Source organism: Anopheles arabiensis, chromosome 2 (genome assembly GCF_016920715.1).
Source record: "Anopheles arabiensis isolate DONGOLA chromosome 2, AaraD3, whole genome shotgun sequence".
In the NCBI taxonomy this organism is placed as follows: domain Eukaryota; kingdom Metazoa; phylum Arthropoda; class Insecta; order Diptera; family Culicidae; genus Anopheles; species Anopheles arabiensis.
Window position 1 is genome coordinate 98,558,271 of NC_053517.1, and position 20,263 is coordinate 98,578,533.

At 47.0% G+C, this 20,263-nt stretch overlaps 3 protein-coding genes across 10 annotated transcripts in view; 1 reads left to right on the forward strand and 2 right to left on the reverse strand.

Moving 5' to 3' along the window:
* The window catches only part of LOC120908388 (beta-1,3-galactosyltransferase 9), a 32,897-nt gene extending 24,669 nt beyond the window's left edge, over nucleotides 1-8,228 (reverse strand). The window contains exons 1-3 of one of the 4 annotated variants that reach the window (XM_040319334.1): nucleotides 8,060-8,228; nucleotides 7,913-7,991; nucleotides 4,894-5,810 (exon numbers count right to left, since the gene is read on the reverse strand). The gene's annotated coding sequence lies outside the window, so the exon portion shown is untranslated. The other 3 variants (XM_040319332.1, XM_040319333.1, XM_040319335.1) reach the window with 3 other exon arrangements.
* Nucleotides 8,229-9,301: 1,073 nt separating this feature from the next.
* LOC120898644 (F-actin-capping protein subunit alpha) lies at nucleotides 9,302-17,040 on the forward strand. 3 transcript variants are annotated; one of them, XM_040304770.1, is made up of 3 exons: nucleotides 9,302-9,466; nucleotides 10,210-10,582; nucleotides 16,040-17,040. In XM_040304770.1, the coding sequence occupies exons 2-3, from the start codon at nucleotides 10,336-10,338 to the stop codon at nucleotides 16,660-16,662; spliced, it is 870 nt and encodes a 289-aa protein (XP_040160704.1). In that variant the 5' UTR covers nucleotides 9,302-9,466; nucleotides 10,210-10,335; the 3' UTR covers nucleotides 16,663-17,040. The 3 variants fall into 3 exon arrangements, with proteins under 3 accessions (XP_040160704.1, XP_040160707.1, XP_040160705.1); XM_040304773.1 differs by lacking the exon at nucleotides 9,302-9,466 and adding an exon at nucleotides 9,473-9,594; XM_040304771.1 differs by lacking the exon at nucleotides 9,302-9,466 and adding an exon at nucleotides 9,637-10,094.
* LOC120898645 lies at nucleotides 14,128-20,044 on the reverse strand. Of its 3 annotated transcripts, XR_005738685.1 has the most exons (4): nucleotides 19,894-20,044; nucleotides 19,536-19,812; nucleotides 14,395-14,500; nucleotides 14,128-14,303 (listed from the first exon to the last, which is right to left on the reverse strand). XR_005738685.1 is itself a non-coding variant. In XM_040304774.1 (3 exons), exons 1-2 carry the CDS (start codon nucleotides 20,042-20,044, stop codon nucleotides 19,559-19,561), a joined length of 405 nt encoding a protein of 134 aa, XP_040160708.1. In that variant the 3' UTR covers nucleotides 14,389-14,500; nucleotides 19,536-19,558. The 3 variants fall into 3 exon arrangements, 2 of the variants coding, with proteins under 2 accessions (XP_040160708.1, XP_040160709.1); XM_040304774.1 differs by lacking the exon at nucleotides 14,128-14,303 and having other exon boundaries at nucleotides 14,389-14,500; XM_040304775.1 differs by lacking the exons at nucleotides 14,128-14,303; nucleotides 14,395-14,500 and adding an exon at nucleotides 18,095-18,405.
* Nucleotides 20,045-20,263: the final 219 nt, after the last annotated feature.

Genomic DNA, 20,263 nt, shown 5'->3' on the forward strand with positions numbered 1-20,263 from the left:
GACACACTCAGCCAAGGTAAGAGACGGTGCTTTTTGCTTCGTGTTCGTCCCATTATCGGACACAGGGTTGGAGATGTGTTATGGCGGCGGTGGTGCCATGGAGGTGGTGTGCAGTTGACGGAATAAATTATAACGTCACCGAAAGCGATGCCTATCGTCACGCTTTGTGCCATCCGCGGTCAACAGCGTCAACAGCAATGGCACGAACACCAACAAAACCGGCAAGGCAGTACCTCCCTCCAGTACCGCCTACTGATTGCTCAATGTGTTCAGACAACTGTGACCACAGCGCGAAGGTAACCACCCCGCCGCAAAGCGCAAAAGTCACTTTCGACGTGTAGAACCATGCAGCCGCGGCGTATTAAAGCGCGCACCAGGTTAATAGACTGCTGGTAATGCACCAAGCAGACCAGGCTCTATTGGCACCAGGACACTTGATATGCTTTCGAGCGCCGGATGTCATTCTCGGGTGTGGTAGGTTTTCCAATGTATCCACACAGATAGCGCCAGAGTATCCCAAACATGCAATGTAGTCATTACAGTGGATGGTTTTTATGCTCGTCCAGCATATCCCTTCAGTGGGCACACACAGCGGGAAAGGAAGGATACTATCAATATACATCACCCACAAGTGGCAGAACAGAACCCAATCAAAGGAGTACCACCCGGATGGCGCTGTGTGGCGAACGGGTCAGAACGAATCGGAGAAGAAAGGTAAAAAAGAAAAACAGCAAACCACGGAAGTGGCAGCCCTCAGTGTGTCCAGGCGAAAGGCCAGGCTATAAATATACACAAGCTACCCGTTGTTACACTGCCAGATGCGCTCGATGATGCACACGGGCACTCGCCAATCACTGGGGAGGAGGGAAATCCAATGCTCGTCCGGCACGCATCCGCACTGGTTTGTGGCTGTCGATTCAAACGTTGTTATGCAGCAGCAGCACCACCACCACCACAACACACCACTCGCCGATAGGGAGCAATACAACAAGAGAATAAAAAGACCTCACTACGACAGCATGCCACAGCGCACAGCTCAACGTTTGAATGTTGCCGGATTGCAAAGGTCGATAGTGAAAAGGTCAATTCCGGGTAACGCGACCAGGTGAACGAGATAGTTTATGTTGTGGTTTTTTTTTCTTTCTTTTTACTATCCCAAACTCCCACAATTGCATCCACAGTACGACCTGGTCCAGGTGCATAGTACGACACCACAGCCGGATGGACACGCGAAATTCTAACGATTCCAAACCACGGGCGCCAGAGCAAGCAATGGATATGCTATTATAGCAGAAGGATTGGATTTATGGATGAATCCTTGCCAATGGATGGTGCCAAACGAGCATATTCGCCAGTGTGGCAAACGTAACGATTGTTGGGAATTTGCGCGAAAACACGGGCTAGCCATTCCAGCCAGAATTCCTGAGGGAATGTGGTGACGCACCGTACGAAGACTGGTGGGATGATTTCACAAATTTTGAGAGCTGTAACCCCACAAAAAGTAAGATTGTTAGCCAGTTAGGAATGATGAATCGCCCAAAAAGCCATATAAAAAGAGCACAGGATGTTGAAGTTGACATGGTTTGCGATAATTAAATTATGGTTATCAGCAGTAACGACCTTTTTTAGTCTGACCGCAACATGATGATTTCATATTGAGTAAGCTAGAAATGCTTTCTCGTAGCACATGGACGATCTTTGGTCGCTTCGTTATCATCTCCGCTGGCAGAAAAAAAGGAAATTCCCAGATAATTCAAAACCCTCAGTTCCCTGTAATCTTGAACAAGATGTCTGGACATTACTCCCAACACTCATTTCACGCTTCCAGGGCCCTGCTCAAGCGGCACTTAATTGAGAGAGGATCATCGGGAACCGTATCTCCCTTGATTAGTCTATCAAAGCTTATCAGAAATCGAACCCAAAAGCAATCCCCATGAAACCATTGCAAGCTTCCGTCCACAATCGTGATAACCAACCCCCTCAAAGCCTGGAACCATTTGGTCAATACCCAATACTAATGATTTAACAATCACAGCGAGTCTCGCGGTGTGTGTGTGTGTGTGTAAGTTTCGTTTGATGCCACCGGGAGGTTCACCGCTTGATAGATAATCAATCATTCTTCTTATTTTTGTTCATCCCCCCTAACGATACACGCTGCCTTATCGTTTGATCATCGTTGTTCGCGTGCTGTCCGAACCATTGATAAGTCAAATGACACCATTATCGAGCAGCCGGACAGTTTCGATTGTGCAGCTGTAAACGCGTTTGGTTGATAACGTCCGGATCCGGATACGAAGAAAGCAAGCGAGTAAAAACGCATCCGTAGACGCGCGTCGGTCTGTACTTACGAGCACAGACAGCAGCAGCAGCAGCACCATCCATCCCATGTGCCACACGGGACGGGTGTGATAACGGATGCGATTACGGATGTGCGGATTTTCCTCCCACAAACGCGGGCGGGCGGGTGTATTTGCACAGCACCTCCCATCCCATCTAGCTGACTGTTGTCTTAGCGCGTCTGCCGACGTGCTGGCAGTCAGCCGAAGGCTTGGAAATTGTATTTAAATAACTTTTTATGCCTTTACACACACCTCCGTGTACCATTCTGCACTATCTCTAGCTAATGATGTCGCCCATGACGGGGCCACAGTACAGAGAAGAACGAAACGGAAGAGCGGGAAACATAGTGGGAGACATTGCGCAAACAAGGGCGTTCTGTGCACGTTTCCGTACGACAATAAACTGCTTTTTAATCATCAACGGCTCTAATTAGCACTACAGGGCAGTCGACATATGCAGTATGCAGTGTGTGTGTTGGGGCAGCGCCTAGCTGCTTGGTTTTTATGTTAGTTGGTTTAATTTGCAAAGGCTTCTAACTAATCAGACTTGGTACGCATGGGGACAATGTTTTAAAAATTCCCAAGAATGCTACATCATCCCTTATCTCAGTCTAAAGTGAACATAGCAATGACATTCCGCATCGGACAATGCGCTGAACTCATTATCCGAACAATTCATACCATTGATAAACTATATCCCTGACCGGGGGGACATTCCAGGCGCCCCAAAGTTCAAATCGGAGGTCACACAAAGCAAACGGCTCTTCTCAACATCCACTTTTCATTCAATCGCTTCGATGGAAATTCCTTTCAACCACAGCCGGATTACTCATCGTGATACCATTAACAAAATCGTTTTTGCCCCGGCCTTTTCCCGCGCTGTCTTAATAAACCATCGATCGGAAAATGGGTCCATTGGCTAACAATTCTGGAGACATTACCTCTCAGCGCACGGCCCCGTTATGGTGCAGAACCGAATTGCTCTTTGCTTTCTGTATAAGACAACGTTGGAGATGGGGACCAGTAACTTTGTTGGTTGGAAGCACAAATGCCTGAAGGCGGGCTGTGAGTGAAAGGCTTCGATGGGACGGGCAGACGGCGAGTGGTATAAAAATAGCTAAATTGTGTAGGTCCAATTTAAGTGCCTCGCATGCGTCATCACATTTTAATAGCACCTGTAATGCAGTTCTTACACTCCCCCTGTTCCGGCTTACAACTACACGGTTGTAAATGTTTACACCAGTTTGCCAAAGGAAATAGAGGACTGTGGCTGAAAAGAACCGCAAAGTAAGCCCTTAATTATGTATATGACAGCTTATTTTTATAACATTGCAACGAGAAATTGCCTAATTGCTGATATAAATCGACATCGGTCAATAGGTTATTTTAGGTCGCCCCTCAAATTAGCCTTCCAAATATGTTGCCTTGAGAACCGAGACGCATTCATTCCCAACGTTCAGTGACCCAACGTGTCTCAACTGCCACTAGTAGTGCTTGGCAGACCCTCATATTACGCTTTCGGTTCGGTTCGGTTTTCACTTTCACCCGCAGCCGTGGCAGCGGATGGACAGAAGCGAAAGTTAAGGTGATCGCCCATTCACTGGCAGTGAAATAAAAACCAACGAGAAACGGTGACAGAAGAAGATCACCAATACATCACCATGCGCCTGAGTGGCGGGAGAGCTGCTTAAAACTTCCACTCGGCTGGGGCGGTTGCGACAAGTGCGAAGACCTTCCCTTTACGGTTGATTGAACAACTGCCGATTGAACCTTCCACGAGGGTAGGTAGCGTATATGGCCGTTGTAACGAAATGGAGACATTTTTTTATGCTCTCCTTTTTCCTCTCTCTAATCGACACGTGGAACGGTGTAACCGGTTACTGCTGGTGCTGCGTGTTAGGCGCAGCGGGAACGATTTGCTAACACAAACAAAACCCCCAAACCCCGCGCCACATCTGTTTGCCACCGGAGCTGCTTTCTTTGCCACTCGGAGACGAACGGTAGCGTAAAGAACGAAACCCCCTCCCCCCGGTGGCGCAAGCAGCGAAAAGGAAAGAGAGAAGAGCAAAGTAGAAACAAAACCCCATCACACCCGATCCGACACAAAGGTTGGCGGGTGGACCTTCCCCCGCGGGTGCCCATAAAAGGGGAAAACTAACTTTTCCAACTACAGCACGGTAACCTGTTGCATCGGGGTTTGCGCTGTTACATCGTACCGGTGACAGATGACACCAACGAGCCCTGTCTGGGAATTTCTTCCAGCACAGGATGCACCGCTTAGCATACGGTTCTTCTGGCCAATGCGTTCTAGAGCATATCCATTTCATATGACCGAGAGCGTTTGTTTCTTTTTTCTCCCCTAAAAATAAAAAGAAACGTTTTTTTGTGAATATTTGAGCCTCAAGAGTTTTGTTTTTCATCTTAGTGTTGCATTTCTGAGTTGATGAGACCTCTCAAACCTCAACGCTAACATGCGTCATTCATTTCTGTTTAAAAAAAACCCCTCTAAAACTATCAAAGCTTCCCCTTTCCCCCGTTTAACCTTAAAACTTACCTAACACGTGAGCAAAAGCACCGTTTGCTCGTCCATTCGCTCGTTCAACTCACTCTGGGCAGTAGCGGTGGTGGTGTTGGTGGTGGTGGACGTGATGCGTGTGATGCTTTTACCCTTCCCTTCAATGGGCCTGTTTTCCACCGCCGTAATTGCCCCAAGCCACTATCGTGTGCGAGGTGTCGACGATACGGTTCTGCCTTTGCCGCTGCTGCTGATGATGATGACGACGCCGGGCAATGATGATTACGGTGCCAATAGAGCGCGCCACACCGCGCAATAGAAAACTGGCCCCCCTGCTGCTGTCGATTTTTGGATTTGATTTTCACGGCGGTTTGTGCGGCCTCTCCTCTGCGCCGCTCCGTTTATCGGTCACTCGGTCAGCAGTCGGCGAGAAACGAAAGGCAAATATTCTGTGGCGCTACGATGATGCTGATGGTGATGAGATGATTACGGTGAACGTGGTTTTTGTGCCGCCCGGAGGCTTTACTGTTAATGGCGAATGGCGACTGGGTGGGTGAGATTAGTCGAAAGAACTGCGCCGAAGGGGAGGGGCAAATTGCGACAGGATTCTGAGCGTATTTTCCACTCACTTTCCGTAAATTCACACAGTAAACACACGAGCCGAGGAACACGGGACACGGAAAAAGCGACACTTGTTATACTAGCCAGTGATGGCCACCGAAAGGTTGTTTGGCGTGGTTTCTTATTTGCACAAACACAAGAAAACAAAACAAAACAACAACACACTTATATAAAACAAATTGCGAGAAACTAAAAAAACACTTCTTTTTTTGTAGAGCGCGCCCAAGAGAACGAAGCGTAGCAATTATTGTGTGCGGAGAGACACTGTAGAGACACACTGCATTAAAAATTCAACACTTTCACTTAAACTCTTCCGCAACCATGGACGGCGAAACCTGTGGAAGATAGAAACGGGGGGGAGGTGATGGGTGTGATGATGTTTCCGCCGGAATGGAAGCCATTAAACGCGAGAGAGTTGCAAACGGTGGCCAACAGCTGTGCCAACATTGCCAGGTTTTCCATTTAGCAACCCCTTCGAAAGGGGAGCAATGGAACGGAGGAGGGAGGAGATTATGCTGATGTTTCCTCCTTAAGGACCTGTCCTGTTGTTAGATAATCTCTTCGCATAACTTTTGGTCCCTCTCTCTCTCTCTCTCTCTCTCTCTCTCTCTCTCTCTCTCTCTCTCTCTCTCTCTCTCTCTCTCTGCTTCTCGTTCGCTCCCTCTCGGTAGGCTATTTCAACCAGGGAGCAAATTCTAAGCACGTCCAGGAAAAAGGGAGTCGTCCTCTTCTTAGGGTGACTGTGTGTTTGTGTGTCCCCTTGACCCGTTTTCGGTTTGCCTCATGAAATCCTTTCAGTGCTCCGGTGCTGCTCCCACCCGGTTTTTATGCTAATTGCTACACCTCACTACGCATCGCATCAATACCCGTCGGTGCCTGAAACGCCAAAAAGGATATTTCTTAAGTATCACTTTCACCCGAGGAAAGGGGGGAAGCCGTGCGCAGGGAATCGAGGGAACATCATCAACGTTGATTGATGAGCCCTAAAAGCATTTGCTAGATTGGACACAATGGACAATTAGCCTATTGAAAACGGAATAGCGGGCGGCGGATGGGCGCTAGTATTAGCCCCAAAAAGTGTCTAATACCTTCAGCCACCTGTCGTCTAATTGCCATGCGTTGCCGGGAAATAGGGACTAAAAAGAGAGAGAGAGAGGGAGAGACAGAGAAAGAGAAAAAAGTGGTCCTGCACCGGATGCGGATGGATGGGACCGGGGCAGACATATTGGTCAAGGTCTCCAGCGACATCAATTTCGCAACTTCACGCAGCGCGCGCCGGAAGATCGAAGAGTCTAATCGATTTTTCCTCTCGTTCCCTAGGGAACGACGGGCCACTCCTCATTACTAGGATCTGTGGTAACTGGATACCCGCGACAGCAAGCTGAAATGCTTCTCGAAAAAGACGAAATGTCACCGATGGACGGCACAGCATCCACTCAAAGCCGGCGACTGATAAAATTTATCACATTCCGCAGCAAGATCGGTGGTCGGCTTTGCTTCGTCGTAGCAGCAGCAGCAGCCCGGTCGGGTTGCGTCTCTTTCGCGCAAGGAAAAATCAACCCTCTCCCGCCCGTTTGGTGGAAGGGTGCGAAAGTCATCATCAGCGTGGTCGAATTCGGGGTACGACTCTCTCCTTCTCTCTTTGCTGCAGCTTTCTTCCAGCAGCATCATCGCCGTTTCACGGTTGCTTTGCTCGGTCGGTGGCTCACGGCTCTAACGCGCCGTGTCTGTTGGCGTTTTGGGTTTTTGGGCACTTTTTTGCTGTACTCTATTGCTTCTGATAATAGACACATCGTGGCTACACTTGAACATCTTGGGCAGGGTAGAGCACGCATACACGCACACAGACCTAGGAGGAAAAACTACACACTTCAAAACACTGGCTCGAGCTCATTCCAGCGTAAAAGCCGCACCGCGCCTTGCGCTTTCCCCAGTTCCGAATCTGATTTCTCGTGCTTCTCCATCTCTTTCTCTCTCACACACTTGCCGCACTATCAATGCCCAGGCTGCGCGGGTTGCTAGAGCGAGGCAGCACAAGTAGCAAGCCTCGCCAAAGGATCGAAGCAGGCTCCAGGGAGGCTGCAGTCTCGTTCTCGAAGAAGCCTTCACTATTGCCATCGAATTAACCCCACATTCGTCAACCTCACGCAAAAAGGATGGCCCTTGAGCTTAATGGCAAGGCTGCAGGGGCCGTGTGATGTGTGCATGCATGTGTGTGTGTGTGTGTGTGTGCGTTCCCCTATTTCTTTGCAGCCGGTGTCGTCCGGAGGCTGTGGCTGCTGCTGCCAGGAGCCCGGGATCAACGTCTTGCTTTGCATTCATCTGTCAAAAAGATGCTGCCTCTCCGGGACGCGGCTTTTGGTGCCTGGACTTGCTTGGCCAAGAGCGTCCTTTTTGTTGTTCGTAAAAACTTTATTCCTAGCTTTTTTTTACACACACGAACGAATTTTGCTCAATTAAATGCCACTTGTAATGATGTTTCCCCGCGATAGTATTATACAAGCACACTGCACGCACTACGGAAGAACGGATGGTGAGTATTTATTTAACACAATTTTAGAATTTAGAGAGAAAAAGCACACACTTGCACAAAAACGCCTCATATAAACCGTTGCCAGTAGGTTGCGCTTTACTTTTAAAGTTATTGCTCCCGTTGGCTGCCGCAGCGAACGACACGCATCCTCAAGCTTCTCGAGAGACTGACGCCGCATTTGAACGCTACCCCACAAGCTCGGGGTGCACTGCACAGTGGTTATGCAAACGGCACATCGTGTCCATAATTGCACATTAACCGCTTCTTTGCTTTTTCAAGATTCAAATGATACCTAACCGACATGTTGTTAGAAGAGCTGCTATCGTATCTTTGTTTCATTACCTTTAAATCCCGACAATCAGCTCTAAGCATAACGTTGCATCATTTTCGATTCCTTATTATTGTAGACATTTATTTTATTTTGACCATTCTGCCCAATACGCGCCCACTGCTCTCCAAACCGTTGCTCCGTTGCGAGAGAGCAGGAATGAAAATGAGAGATTTTTGAATTTCCAAAGAGAGTTCCAAACGTCAAACTGTGTACCGCTGTAAACATTTCGCGAACCAATGCGTGCTATTTCTTTCATCCCTATGTAGCAAAATATCTTGCTATCTCTTGTTTTCATATCACTGAAACGAGCATCTCTGTGTCTTTATCCCTTTCCCTTTTTCGCACGATATAGGAGATTGACAGATAGGAGCGGCACGTCCAAAGAAAACGGTTCAAAATGCAGGGTTAGCATATGTTCCTTGTTTGCTGGTTATTTTTGGTATCAGCTGCCATGATACCGATTTAAATATTGCATAAAAAATGCAGCACAATCCATTGAGCTACGGGGAAAAAAGATAGGCAGACCTATCAAGCGAACTAAACAGTCCTAAATCAACATCAAGCAAAAAAGTAAAAAATAATTTATCGCTTGTTTTGTATAAGGGATTTTAACGTCTCGGCTTCATTTGTCTCCACTGGAAAGAAGTACAATCCATTCATGCTCTCCAGTATGAATACGGACGTCACACGAGGCGTAAACTTTGGCGTAAATTGGATTTCAGTCATACAACCCTATAATCTTTTGACGGGAAGTTTACGATCTCCCATACAAATCTAGCTTAAACTTTTGTGTGACGTCCGTATAATATATAAGCATCTTTTTTATAAGAGTATAAAATAATAAGACAAATTCCATTAAAAAACAATTATCGAAACAAATGTGTCGGCAAAGTCGACCTTCATGTCAAGCCTACAGTGCTGAACTGTCCTACCCCTTGTCCATTTTTGACAGCTCTCGTCGTCATCGCAGTAATAAAAACTAGAAGAAAGCGAACTGGAGTCAAAAGCGCTGCAGAAAAAATTACACGCAGGAGAAGAAGGAATTCGGGCACGGAAAAATCGGACGTAGGCAGTGAAAACCTCGACGAGCAGTGGCCTCACCGTGTCTGCCCGCACCAGATCAATAGGTGTGTAAAGCGAAAAACGTGGTCGAAAATAGTGCCTAAAAGTCGCTTTAGTCCGCTTGCTGCTGCTGTTGCTGCTTCCTTTCGGTCGAAAGTGGTGCATTCGTCGCATCGCGGCTCCGCCACTATAGGTGTGTTTCGTACGTTCCTTGTGTTCTTCCTCTGCGCGTGCTGTTGCTTGCTGGGCACAGGGAATTTTGCTTCCAACAGTGAACCAGATTGTGCAATTTTGGCTCAATTTCATGACCGTGTGTTGAAGCTAGCCAGATAAGCTCCGAAGCGAAAAGAGGCGAGCTCTGGGTGTGAAAAGTTTATAGAAGAAATTACTCATCGCTCCCACCACTACCACCACCGCCAGCGCTATCTGTGTCTCTCTCCCTGTCTCTCTCGCTCTTTCTCTTTCGTCGACGCCACCGCTGCCGCCGCGCCCCACCAATCGAAGAGCAGGAGTACTAGATCGGGCCCGTGACAGTTGTGTGTGCAGACAGTGAACAAGTGTCAAACCCCCGGGGTCGTGTCCCAATCGTCGCTTTTTACACATCGCGCAGAATTGAGGAACTCGTTTAGTTTTGTCTTTCGATTATTTGGTGGTGAATAGATTCATTAGCCGTTCGTATTCTGCAGCACGAAAGTACGACAAATTGTTGAAATAAGCATCATCAGGCATCCGTTTCGCCCGTCCGCCTTTACAACGCACCTACCGAATTATATCTGACCCATTCTTCCGTCTTCTGCATCACCTGCAGCACACAACAACGGTGGGTTTTCCGGTGAAACAAACCAGCTAAAGCAGACCCTCCTGAGACGGCCAAAAACCTCTTCCACCCTCCGGATCTGCCGTCACCATCAGCACAGACCAGGCTACAGAAACAATGGCGGATGTTGACGATGTGATAAGCGACCAGGACAAGATCCGAATCGCGTCCGACTTCCTGATGCACGCACCGCCCGGCGAGTTTAACGAAGTCTTCAACGATGTGCGCGAGCTGCTGAACGACGATCGGCTGCTGAAGGAGGGCGCGAGTGCCGCCTGCGCCCAGTACAACAAGGACCAGCTCACTCCAGTGATCCTCGAAAACTCCGAGCTGGCCGTGCTCATCACAGAGTTTAACGATCTCGGTAAGTGGCGGGGGGGGGGCTTTCGATTCACGCGGGGGACGCAAAGCCATTGGCACGTTGCAGTATCCCAGAATCTGCCAGTCAGGGGCGCCATTAATAGTTTTTGAATGAAAATGCGATTCACAACACATCCTCTACTACCGTACCGCAGAGTAGGCTGTATATTTTTAGAAATCTTTGTCTCTCTCGCTGCCGATCCGCCGCGCAGCGCCGCTATCAAACAGCAGAGGTGTACAGCACTGTCCTTTTCCCCGTCCCGGTAGCAAAGGGGAAAAAAGCGAAATCAATCTCGGAATTGGGATCACCGATTCGTCGGCCCCGTTCGTCCGTGTCCTGCACAATGTAGAAGTGGATGCATTTTTTAAAACGGGGAAGAGAAGAAAAAAAAGGCACCAAAGTCAATGCTAGCCGACGGGTGGCGGTGGTGGTGCAATACATTGCAGCAGATAGCAAACCTCGCCGCCCTTTTTAAAATAATAGCTCCTGTCTTTGTCGGTTCCATTCAACATAGATTCCAATGTTAAAATTCAGTGCCCGTGTTTTCTTATCACAGAGCATATTATCAGATCGGCACAACCCTGCCCCCCGTCACATTTGCTTTGCAAATCAAACACTCCGATAAGGATTGTGGAAGCCAAGGGAAGGAAGCTTTTCCGATTAGATAATGCCAAAATAAACGCACTCTCCGGCGCACAGATTTATTTTGTATCAATCGCAATTTTATGGACACAACCACACCACCACACAGACTGACTCAAAACACTAATATTGCTCTTTTGCTCTCCTAAATAATAGAGGCAGAATATACAAAATGGTTCCTTGCTTTTGTGTGCTAAACGTAGCTCAATGGTCATTCAATGGTCACAAAAGGCAAGAGGACTGACCGTGGGTCGATGTGTGATTATCACTTCTGCCTCGAAACCTTCATTAATATTAAATCTGTCAGGAAAACAAAAAAAGGAGCGGAGACATTTCAACGATAGCAATCGAAACGTGTTTGCAAAGGCGTAAAAATTGAGTTTGGTAACGGTTGGCTGGCGCGCTGCTACTCTCCTCCTGGGTTTGGAGAAACCCATGCTATTCCCGTGCAGTGGGTTTGGTGGTAAATCTGCCAGCGAAATGCGATACGCGATGCGTTAAACAACGTACAAGCTTATCAATTTTGTTTTAAACTATTTCTCAGAGCAAAAGCACTGCAATGTAAACAAATATTCACACACACGCACGCACACACTGCGGTTGATTGATCGGATCGATCGTACGATGACTACATTGTTCACTGTGTGGCCGCTAGTGCTGGTGTGGCCATGCGTCGAGCATGATTCATATGTGCGCTACTTCTCCCCCACCGCCACCGGTATTATCCACCCAAGTATGGATTGTGGATTGCAATGAGCTCATGCTGCTGCTGCTGCTTTGTCTACGCTGCTGCCTTCCCTTTTGGCATTTTGTGCTCCGGTGGCACTCTCTCCCCCCAAAGCAACGCCGCTCATCTTCAATTATTAAAGCGTGTCTTGTGGGGAAGAGTGAAGATTTTGTTTCCAATTCCCATATCCGGTGGTTGGCCAGGTGTGGGGATGAAAAAGAGGTTTTACGGATTACAGGGGTTTGCAGTAGTTCTCATAGTTCTCATAGTTGCGGGACACTTTATTGACTCTTCCTTAAGGGAAAAGAACTGTATGCCATTCGAATTGGACTCTATAGCACCGTTGTTGGACAAATCTAATAGGAAATTCCAAGGATCCTGTCAAATTAGGATGCCATATAGTCCAATTCCCACCATATAAAGTTCACTTCCAATAAGAAAGAGCAAAAGTGGTACGCATAATACACGCTGCTCTCATTCTTCGTTTGTTTCCCTGCACAGCTGGCACGAAACAGTAAAGTGCTCGATATTTCCAATTCTATTTGTTTCTCTTTTCACATTATCAGCCTGTTCGAAGCTTTTTCCTCCATTTGCTTTTCCGGCGTGTGTGTGTGCCCCGTTTGATAACGCACCAGCAAACTGAAGCAGAAAAGAACTTGTGAAACGTGCTTGCAATGGAATCGTCGTCACTATCAGAGGTGGTTGTTGAATGTCTCTGCTGTCGTTGGAGCAAGTGTGGGAGATAAGAAGAAGAAGAAGAAGTGAGGGGCCACGGAGTATGCGTCTCCGCATTCCTTTCGAACAGTAAATGCAACGACCCGCAGCGATAGTGTGTGGCAGTTGACGAAGTGACTGCTTTCCTTTGCATTCAATGGGCGGTGGTGTGGCCAACCACGGTCCGAGCTTATCTACGGTTTATTTGGCGCATTGCCACGGATTTTCACCTTCTACACCGAGAGTCATCCTCTACCAGCGCGGCGTCGATGACGTGGAGGGAGGAAGTACGCTTTCACTTTCCTCCACAAATCATAGCGAGGGTGTGGTGTAACATAATAGACACTACTCGGGGGGTGGGCGTTTGTGTGCATCTCGTGGTGTAGCAAATGCACCACATCCCTTCCCGCTTTGTTTTGACGCTGGCAAGTGACGAGAGACGGAGGAAAGATATGAAAATATGTGCACAGCTGGACCAGAAGGTCCAATGGGGCTATCATGTGCAAAAATTAACTTTAAAAGCATCGCTTTGGGGGGCGTTCAACCGTTTCGTCGCTTATCAAGCAATGAACGGGGCGTGTAGCAATGGTAAAACATATTCAATTCGATTCATATATCTCAACGGTGTCGCTGGAAAAGGAATTCACACAAGTGTCGGCGTAGCATAAAAGCGGCCATTGGCAATGGAAGTTTGTGTTTTAGCCACTTGCATCGAAAGGCTCACTAAAACAAAAAAAAAACACGTGTCTCTGTGCCTGCTGTGTGCAGCCACATCAATCTCAACACCAAAAAAGGCAATGTGAAGACGGATTTGTCTCTACGCAGAGCCGGTGAGGCTGCGTACGATGGGACGCCGTACCACGCAAGGCCACCACGGAATCACTCACCCAAGACAGAGGGGTTTGTTTGGTAATGATTGTGCGGTTAGGCGACGGTAACGTGTCGTGTGATATATTTGGAAATGAGTATAGCTTGAGGAGGATCTCTCTCTCTTAATTGGTACACATAAACAACAACAACAACAAACACCGCTTTTGATGATCAATCACGATCGTGTATTGCAGCTTAAAACGTGATCTACTTCAGAAAATTGCTTTATTTCATCTTATCCAATCATCCTGCGCGGATGATCGGTTTTTAGTTAGAGCTGATCGGAAGGAGTTGGGTGAAGGAATTGGAGGAATCTAGTATCCAGTATCAGTCGCCATCGGGCGCCGAATGATGTGTAAAAAGATCCGCGGGCATCTCAGCAAGCGCGTTTCAATTTCCGCACTACGTTTGAGCCTCCTCTCCCCTTATGGTGGTAGTGATGGTTACGCAACGGAACCGCGCAACGGATTATTGTTTGTGGTGCGTAAGATTGCGCTGCACACACGTTTTGCTCTTGTGTGTTGGATGGAACACACGAACGTGCGTGATTTTTCTTCCAATTAAAACACCACAAACACACTGGGGGGGGGGGGGGGGGGGGAACGGGACGGGCAGAAGAGTGGAAGAATGAGTATGTGGAAGCGTAGCTTTTAAGGCGCAAGCCTTAGCCGGGCGTAGCGTAACCCTTAAGCGGATGGAAAATGTAGCAGATAATTCAATCTAACGAAGAAACGGTGGGCCAGCGGGCTCGTTATTTTGTTGGCAGCTCATCTGAGGGAGAAGGGAGGGAAAACTCACTTTTATTGAACGTTTGTTATGTGGCGGTGGTGTGTGGGTAAAATTTGATGTGTTGAGTACGTACGTACGTCCGGCCGCTGGCAGTTTGTAGTGGCGATGGTAGAGTTAGTTCGATGTTCTCGCTTTTATTAGTGCCGTCTATCGAAAGTATATCGCATTACCTTCTCCGCCTTTGATTGGATTGGTGGATATGATGGGGTGGAGAGAAAAAAAACGGGAAACTAAACAAATACCCTTCGCATGGTCTTTACCTGAAGTGTTTGGTGAAGCGTTTTATTTGATTATTCTATTCCGATCAATAATGCACACAAAACACAGAACGATGAAAATAGGATTCAAATTGGGAAAGAATCGTTCAAATTGCAAACGAAATGCTATGAGTTGTTAATCTTGTTAGACTGGCAAAAGTGTTGTTTAATGAGACATGTGGTAATAATTTGCTATTAAATTATTATTGTATATCTTTATGACCAGTTTGAAATGCTCATGTTCTCCTCTTTCCATTGGGCTTAAGCTTGTGTCTTTAGCTCCAACCCTCATCAAAACATCCTAGTACTGTGTCTCATGTCCAGTTCGCGTCGATGTTAGCGTGCCCGCTGACACATTCCGTGACATCAGAGCAGGTCACAATGACGACCCCAACCCCTAACACCCCAGCTCTTAATGATGGTCGCCACGAATTGTGTCCCATTAACGCCACACGCTCTTTGACACCTTTTTTATGATGGTAATTGTAGTTTTGTCTGGTGTCAGTGCCGTCGGGCTTATCCATCACCCAACACCGGATTATCTTATGGTTGTGTTGGGCAGAGAAAATTGCAACTACTTACAGCCTATTACAGTGGCTGGACTGCTGGATACGCTGGAACTAGTTCACGCTATGCTTTGTTTTCTATGTACTGGTCTGTCCGCGTATTACTGAAGGACATTGCACTGTTACCAACAATTGTATAATTGGTTTATTGTAGCTCTGTTATGGAGGAAACAACATTATTCTTCTTCCTTCAATTACAGTGGAATATTGAGTAGTGATGGGATAAATTAAGATTTCGTCGGAATCGATTTCGGCATGCTTCGAAGTCCAGAATGGATTCCGGAATTGCGTCCAAAATCAGAATTGGATTCGAAACTGACTTGGTTTCGGCATCTCCATAGGAATGGGCGTTTAGGTCCAATAATGCTAAGTATTGATAGCCGCATTGATAGAAATGAAAATTTAATCGTAAACGATCCATTCTCATGAAGATTCGCGGACGAATTTCGTTTCTGAAACTTCTTATTTCAATGCACGAACTAATTCTAATTTCGGAGCTAATTCCATTTCTGGAGTCAATCCTGTTTCCGTTACCGGCGCAAATTGCGATTCCCAGCTCGATTCCGATCTGACTCCGGAGCCAATTCCGATCCTGGAACCGATTCCAGAGCCGACTTCGAAATTTGCTCCGCAGTCGACTCCGAAATCGGCTCCGGAATCAGCTCCAGAATCGACTTCGGATTCGGCTCCGGATTCGGATTCGGCTCCGGATTCGGATTCGGATCCGGTTCCAAAATCAGTTCCAGCATTGGAATCGACTCCGAAATTGATTCCGACTACGGAATCGGAATCGGGTAGGTCCGAATCCGAGCTCCCATCACTACTGTTGAGCATACACTGGATCTACTAAATCTATTCTTCTTTCCTTTCACCCCTCCCTTTTCCCTGATGGCAGGTGGTGGCCGTTTCTTCGATCCGCGCACCAAGCAAAGCTTCAAGTTCGACCACCTGCGCAAGGAAGCGTCCGATCTGCAGAACCACGACGGCGACCACACGTCCGAGCAGTGGCGCGCGATGCTGGACATCGAGACGCTCACATACTCCGCCAACCACTACCGCAACGGGTCCTGCTCGGTGTTCGGCCGAACGGTGAACGGGCAGATCACGCTCAACGTCTGCATCGAGGACCACCAGTTTCAGCCGAAAAACTTCTGGAACGGCCGGTGGCGCTCCGTGTGGGCGATCACGTTCCCCGCGACCGGGGGCGGCACGGCCGAGCTGAAGGGTTCGCTCAAGCTGCAGGTGCACTACTACGAGGACGGCAACGTGCAGCTCGTGTCGGCGAAGGACTGCCGCGAGACGGTGCCGATCACGAACGAGGCCAACACGGCGAAGGAGATCATACGACTGATCGAGGAGAGCGAGCACGACTACCAGACGGCAATATCGGAAAACTATCAGACGATGTCCGATACGACGTTCAAGGCGCTCCGGCGGCAGCTGCCCGTAACGCGAACGAAAATCGACTGGAGCAAGATCGTATCGTACAGTATCGGCAAGGAGCTGAAGACGCAGTAAAAAGCGCAAAGCGAGCGCGCTGCCTTCCCCTCCTTTCCCGGACATACATACACGCTGCAGACGGCGGGGGCTGTCTGACCGGGGTCGGTCGGATATGGCAGATGACGCGACATATAAATAAGGAACTAAGGCGTATGCGCATGCGCATGTTAAGGGGCAAGGGCGCGCGAAACACGAGGAAAGTTAAAAGGGAATGCGAACTAGAAAAATGAGGCGACAAGGTGAAGCTTTTTTTCTTCTTTTTGTTTGTTAATTTCGTACGTACAAGATGATAGCAAGGTCCATCCCCCCCCCCGTGCGCGCAATGCTAATGGAGGTATCAGCATTGGAAGGTTCCGCAACGAGAGAGAGAGAGAGAGAGAGAGAGAGAGAGAGAGAGAGAGAGAGAGAGAGAGAGAGAGAGAGAGAGAGAGAGATCCGCAAACACGCACGAAGGACCAGAGTTCTTTCAAAAACTAGTATTCAAAAGCGCCGTTTGAAATATGATAAGGGGAAGTAGCGGAGTGATAGTAGACCCCATACACGATGCGTAACCGTAATCGTCCACGATCGCCTCTCGTGGGTGGTGTTGGTTAATGATATAGGGAACCTGTCCATTCACAGACGATACCGATCTCTGTTCACTGTCTGTTTGCTGCTTTAGATTCGCGTTTAATGGTCCCTTTTCCTGGAGCCTGCTTTTTTGCGACCGATCGAACATCTTGAGACGTTCGTTTTCATTCTCTTTTTTTACCTTTTGATTTTATGAACTACTGTGTAAGTAACATTTGTGAATCCATGAGAAGTAGTAGAACTGTGTTTAGTGAAAAAAAGGAGGGGGCGTTGAGCGGGGGGGGAGTGAAATTAAAACGATACATAACACAAACACGTGGAGCGCGCGCTCGATACAACACCCGCTGGTAGGCAATTTACTAAGAACGAAAGCACACAAACCGACAGACAGACAGGCAGACAGACACACATAAATTGTAGCGTTACTACAGGAAAAGCGAGTTGGTTAAACGAAACACGGCAAAGCTAAACCGAAGCATGGGAAATAAATATCTTTAATGAAAAAGAATAAAAAAAACCCACATTAAAACATTAATTACTAATGTTCTTTGGCCCTTTTTTCCCACCTTCTTTTATGCAAAGAAAGCACAGCTGTGGGAAGGGGGGGAGGAAATGGTCCTTGCGGTAGTAGTGGACGCGATCGTTGATTTTGTACGCAGTTTTGCCATTGTATTGTACTCCTACCATCCCCAATGCTCGGTGGCCATTTGTTAATGGTTAGTTAATGAATGGGATGGGTACGATCGAGCGCTTCGAATAGAGACAATGTTAGCACGCGAGCTATGATAAGGAACAAATGCGATTTATTAGAGAAAATAAACGTTGAGGAATATAATAGGGCACGACAGATCGATCCGTTTAATTTGCAAAACAAAGTCGGTTAATGTGGTCAATAGTTTATTTGAACCCAACAAAACAAAGTGCATTAGAATGAAGTGCTCTGTTAAAGATGTGTGCACCGCTTTCCCTGCTAAAGAGGGTTTTTCGTGGGTTCTTATAGTTGTGGGACACTTTCTTGGTTTTCCTATTGGAATTTAATGTTAATGATTGGAATTGGAGTATGTAGTACCCTCCTTGAATATTTCCTATAGGAATTAGAAGAAAGGTGCTAAAAAGTCCAATTCCTCTTCACATAAAGTTCATTTCTCATTAGAAACAATCAAAAAAGTGTCCCACAACCATGAGTACGTCCTGTAAAAAAAAAAAAAAGAATCCTGTAAAGTATAGAAGCACAGACGCTACGGAGAAAAAAAAAACACGCACATTTCCCTTGCAATTTTGACTAAGCTGATACAAATACATGCTTTCGTGAGTGAGTTTTGTTTTCGATGCAAAACAAATAGTGCCACACAGACTAGCAGCACTTCAACCTGATGGTACGCCTGAGTAAGAGGGGAGGTGTGTTTTGTGGTTGTTTTTTTATTACTAAATGCATTTAAAAGTAAAACGGAAGAATACATACACGTAAACGAGCTAAGCATACCACCGTTTAGAGGTTTTTTTAATTTGATTTTTCAATTTCGTTGGCGCTGCTATCGTTTGCCCGCATAGCACGTGGTAGTGATGGTGGAAAAAGGTGGCCAAAAAGTGAGGAAAATTCTGAAAACTACTGGAAAGCTGTGTTTGTGTATGAATTTGTCGTGTTTTAGAAGAGAAAAGAGAGTGAACGTGAACGAAAGTGGTTAACATTGAGATTACGAGATTAAGGGCAGCAATTATGTGTTAGTTATACTAAACAAATTCAAATGAAAGTAGAAGAGCAGAAAACAGAACAGAAAACAGTTTCATCGAATCGAAAAATGCTAGAGGAAGTAATGCAGTAGTAAAGTAGGTGCAATTATAGAGGTGATACAGAATCAAAGGAGAGTAGAAGAAAAGGAGGGGTAAATACTACTAAAAGCCAATAAAAACGAATGCAAAAAGCACTATAATAACGCTGCCGCACTAACACTCACAGTTACAACAAAAAAAAAACAATGGTCAACAGGAAAAAAAAGGACATGAAAAGGACAGCCTCCCCCTGGGACAGTGTGGTAGAGGAAGAGCGGACACCGTATGTGGATTGTTGCAATGGATAAGGAGGGATCGGGGGAAAAGTAATAAAAATAATTGTATATTACTATTACAAAAATATTATATAAATTAAATAAAATTCATACAAAAACCGCATAACAACACAACCACAACATCCTCGGCACACACACACTAACTCACGTCCACTTCATACGATTTTGCTCGTTATGGTTCGTTATTTAATGGTATCGGTTTCTACTATTTATTAACTCTACTAACAACAACGATTGAATGCTTTCTCTACTTACGAAACTACCTAAACGAACGAACCCTACTCTTTGGCTTGACTCTCTTCCGCCCTTATCAACAACCGCCGGTCCGGTTCGTTTTTCAGCTCCAGCTCTGCCCGCCTTATCACCCACCGTTCGTCCTGCATTTCCGCCCAGAAGTAGTACTTGCCGCGGGTTTTTGGTCCCCTCACCGGTACAGCAAAGCTATCGATTCTGCCGCCGCCGAACTTTCTGCTTTCCTCTCCGTAATCGAAGCTTAGATCCTTGATCGGCTCACCGAGCAGTTGTACCGCACCTACGGAATGGGGAAGGGGAGGAATTTCAATGATAAACCATAAACCACCCGGGAACCGTTTCCCAACCACTGCCATCATACCCGGGTGAGAGCGGAGCAGTTTGAGCGATTCTTTGTAGTACGGCTGACTGCGTATTTTGTCCTCCAGCTTCACCTTCATTATCATCGCACAAGTAATCCCACCGATCGCTATGTACGTAGCGGTTTTGGTGAGCGTTTTTAAGGATACCATGTTGTCGGCAGCCACCCACAATTCACTCGTTTTTCTTCTTTACGTGCAGCAAAGCAGGAAAACCCGGCAACGGAGTGCAACGCGATCCGGCGATGTTATTGTTTACATCCGATCACGTCATTTTTTCGGCTTTTCAGGTTGCGTTTAGCACACCGGGTGCAGTACTTCAAACCAGCTTCTGCAGGGTTCGCTTCAACGTGTGTTCTAAAATTGCATAAA

Coding starts and splice junctions, on each gene's coding strand:
- LOC120898644 (XM_040304770.1), top strand. CDS start 10,336: ATGGCGGATGTTGACGATGTGATAAGCGACCAGGACAAGATCCGAATC. Junction 10,583..16,039: donor CACAGAGTTTAACGATCTCG/GTAAGTGGCGGG, acceptor CCCTGATGGCAG/GTGGTGGCCGTTTCTTCGAT.
- LOC120898645 (XM_040304774.1), bottom strand. CDS start 20,044: ATGGTATCCTTAAAAACGCTCACCAAAACCGCTACGTACATAGCGATC. Junction 19,813..19,893: donor ACTGCTCCGCTCTCACCCGG/GTATGATGGCAG, acceptor CCCATTCCGTAG/GTGCGGTACAACTGCTCGGT.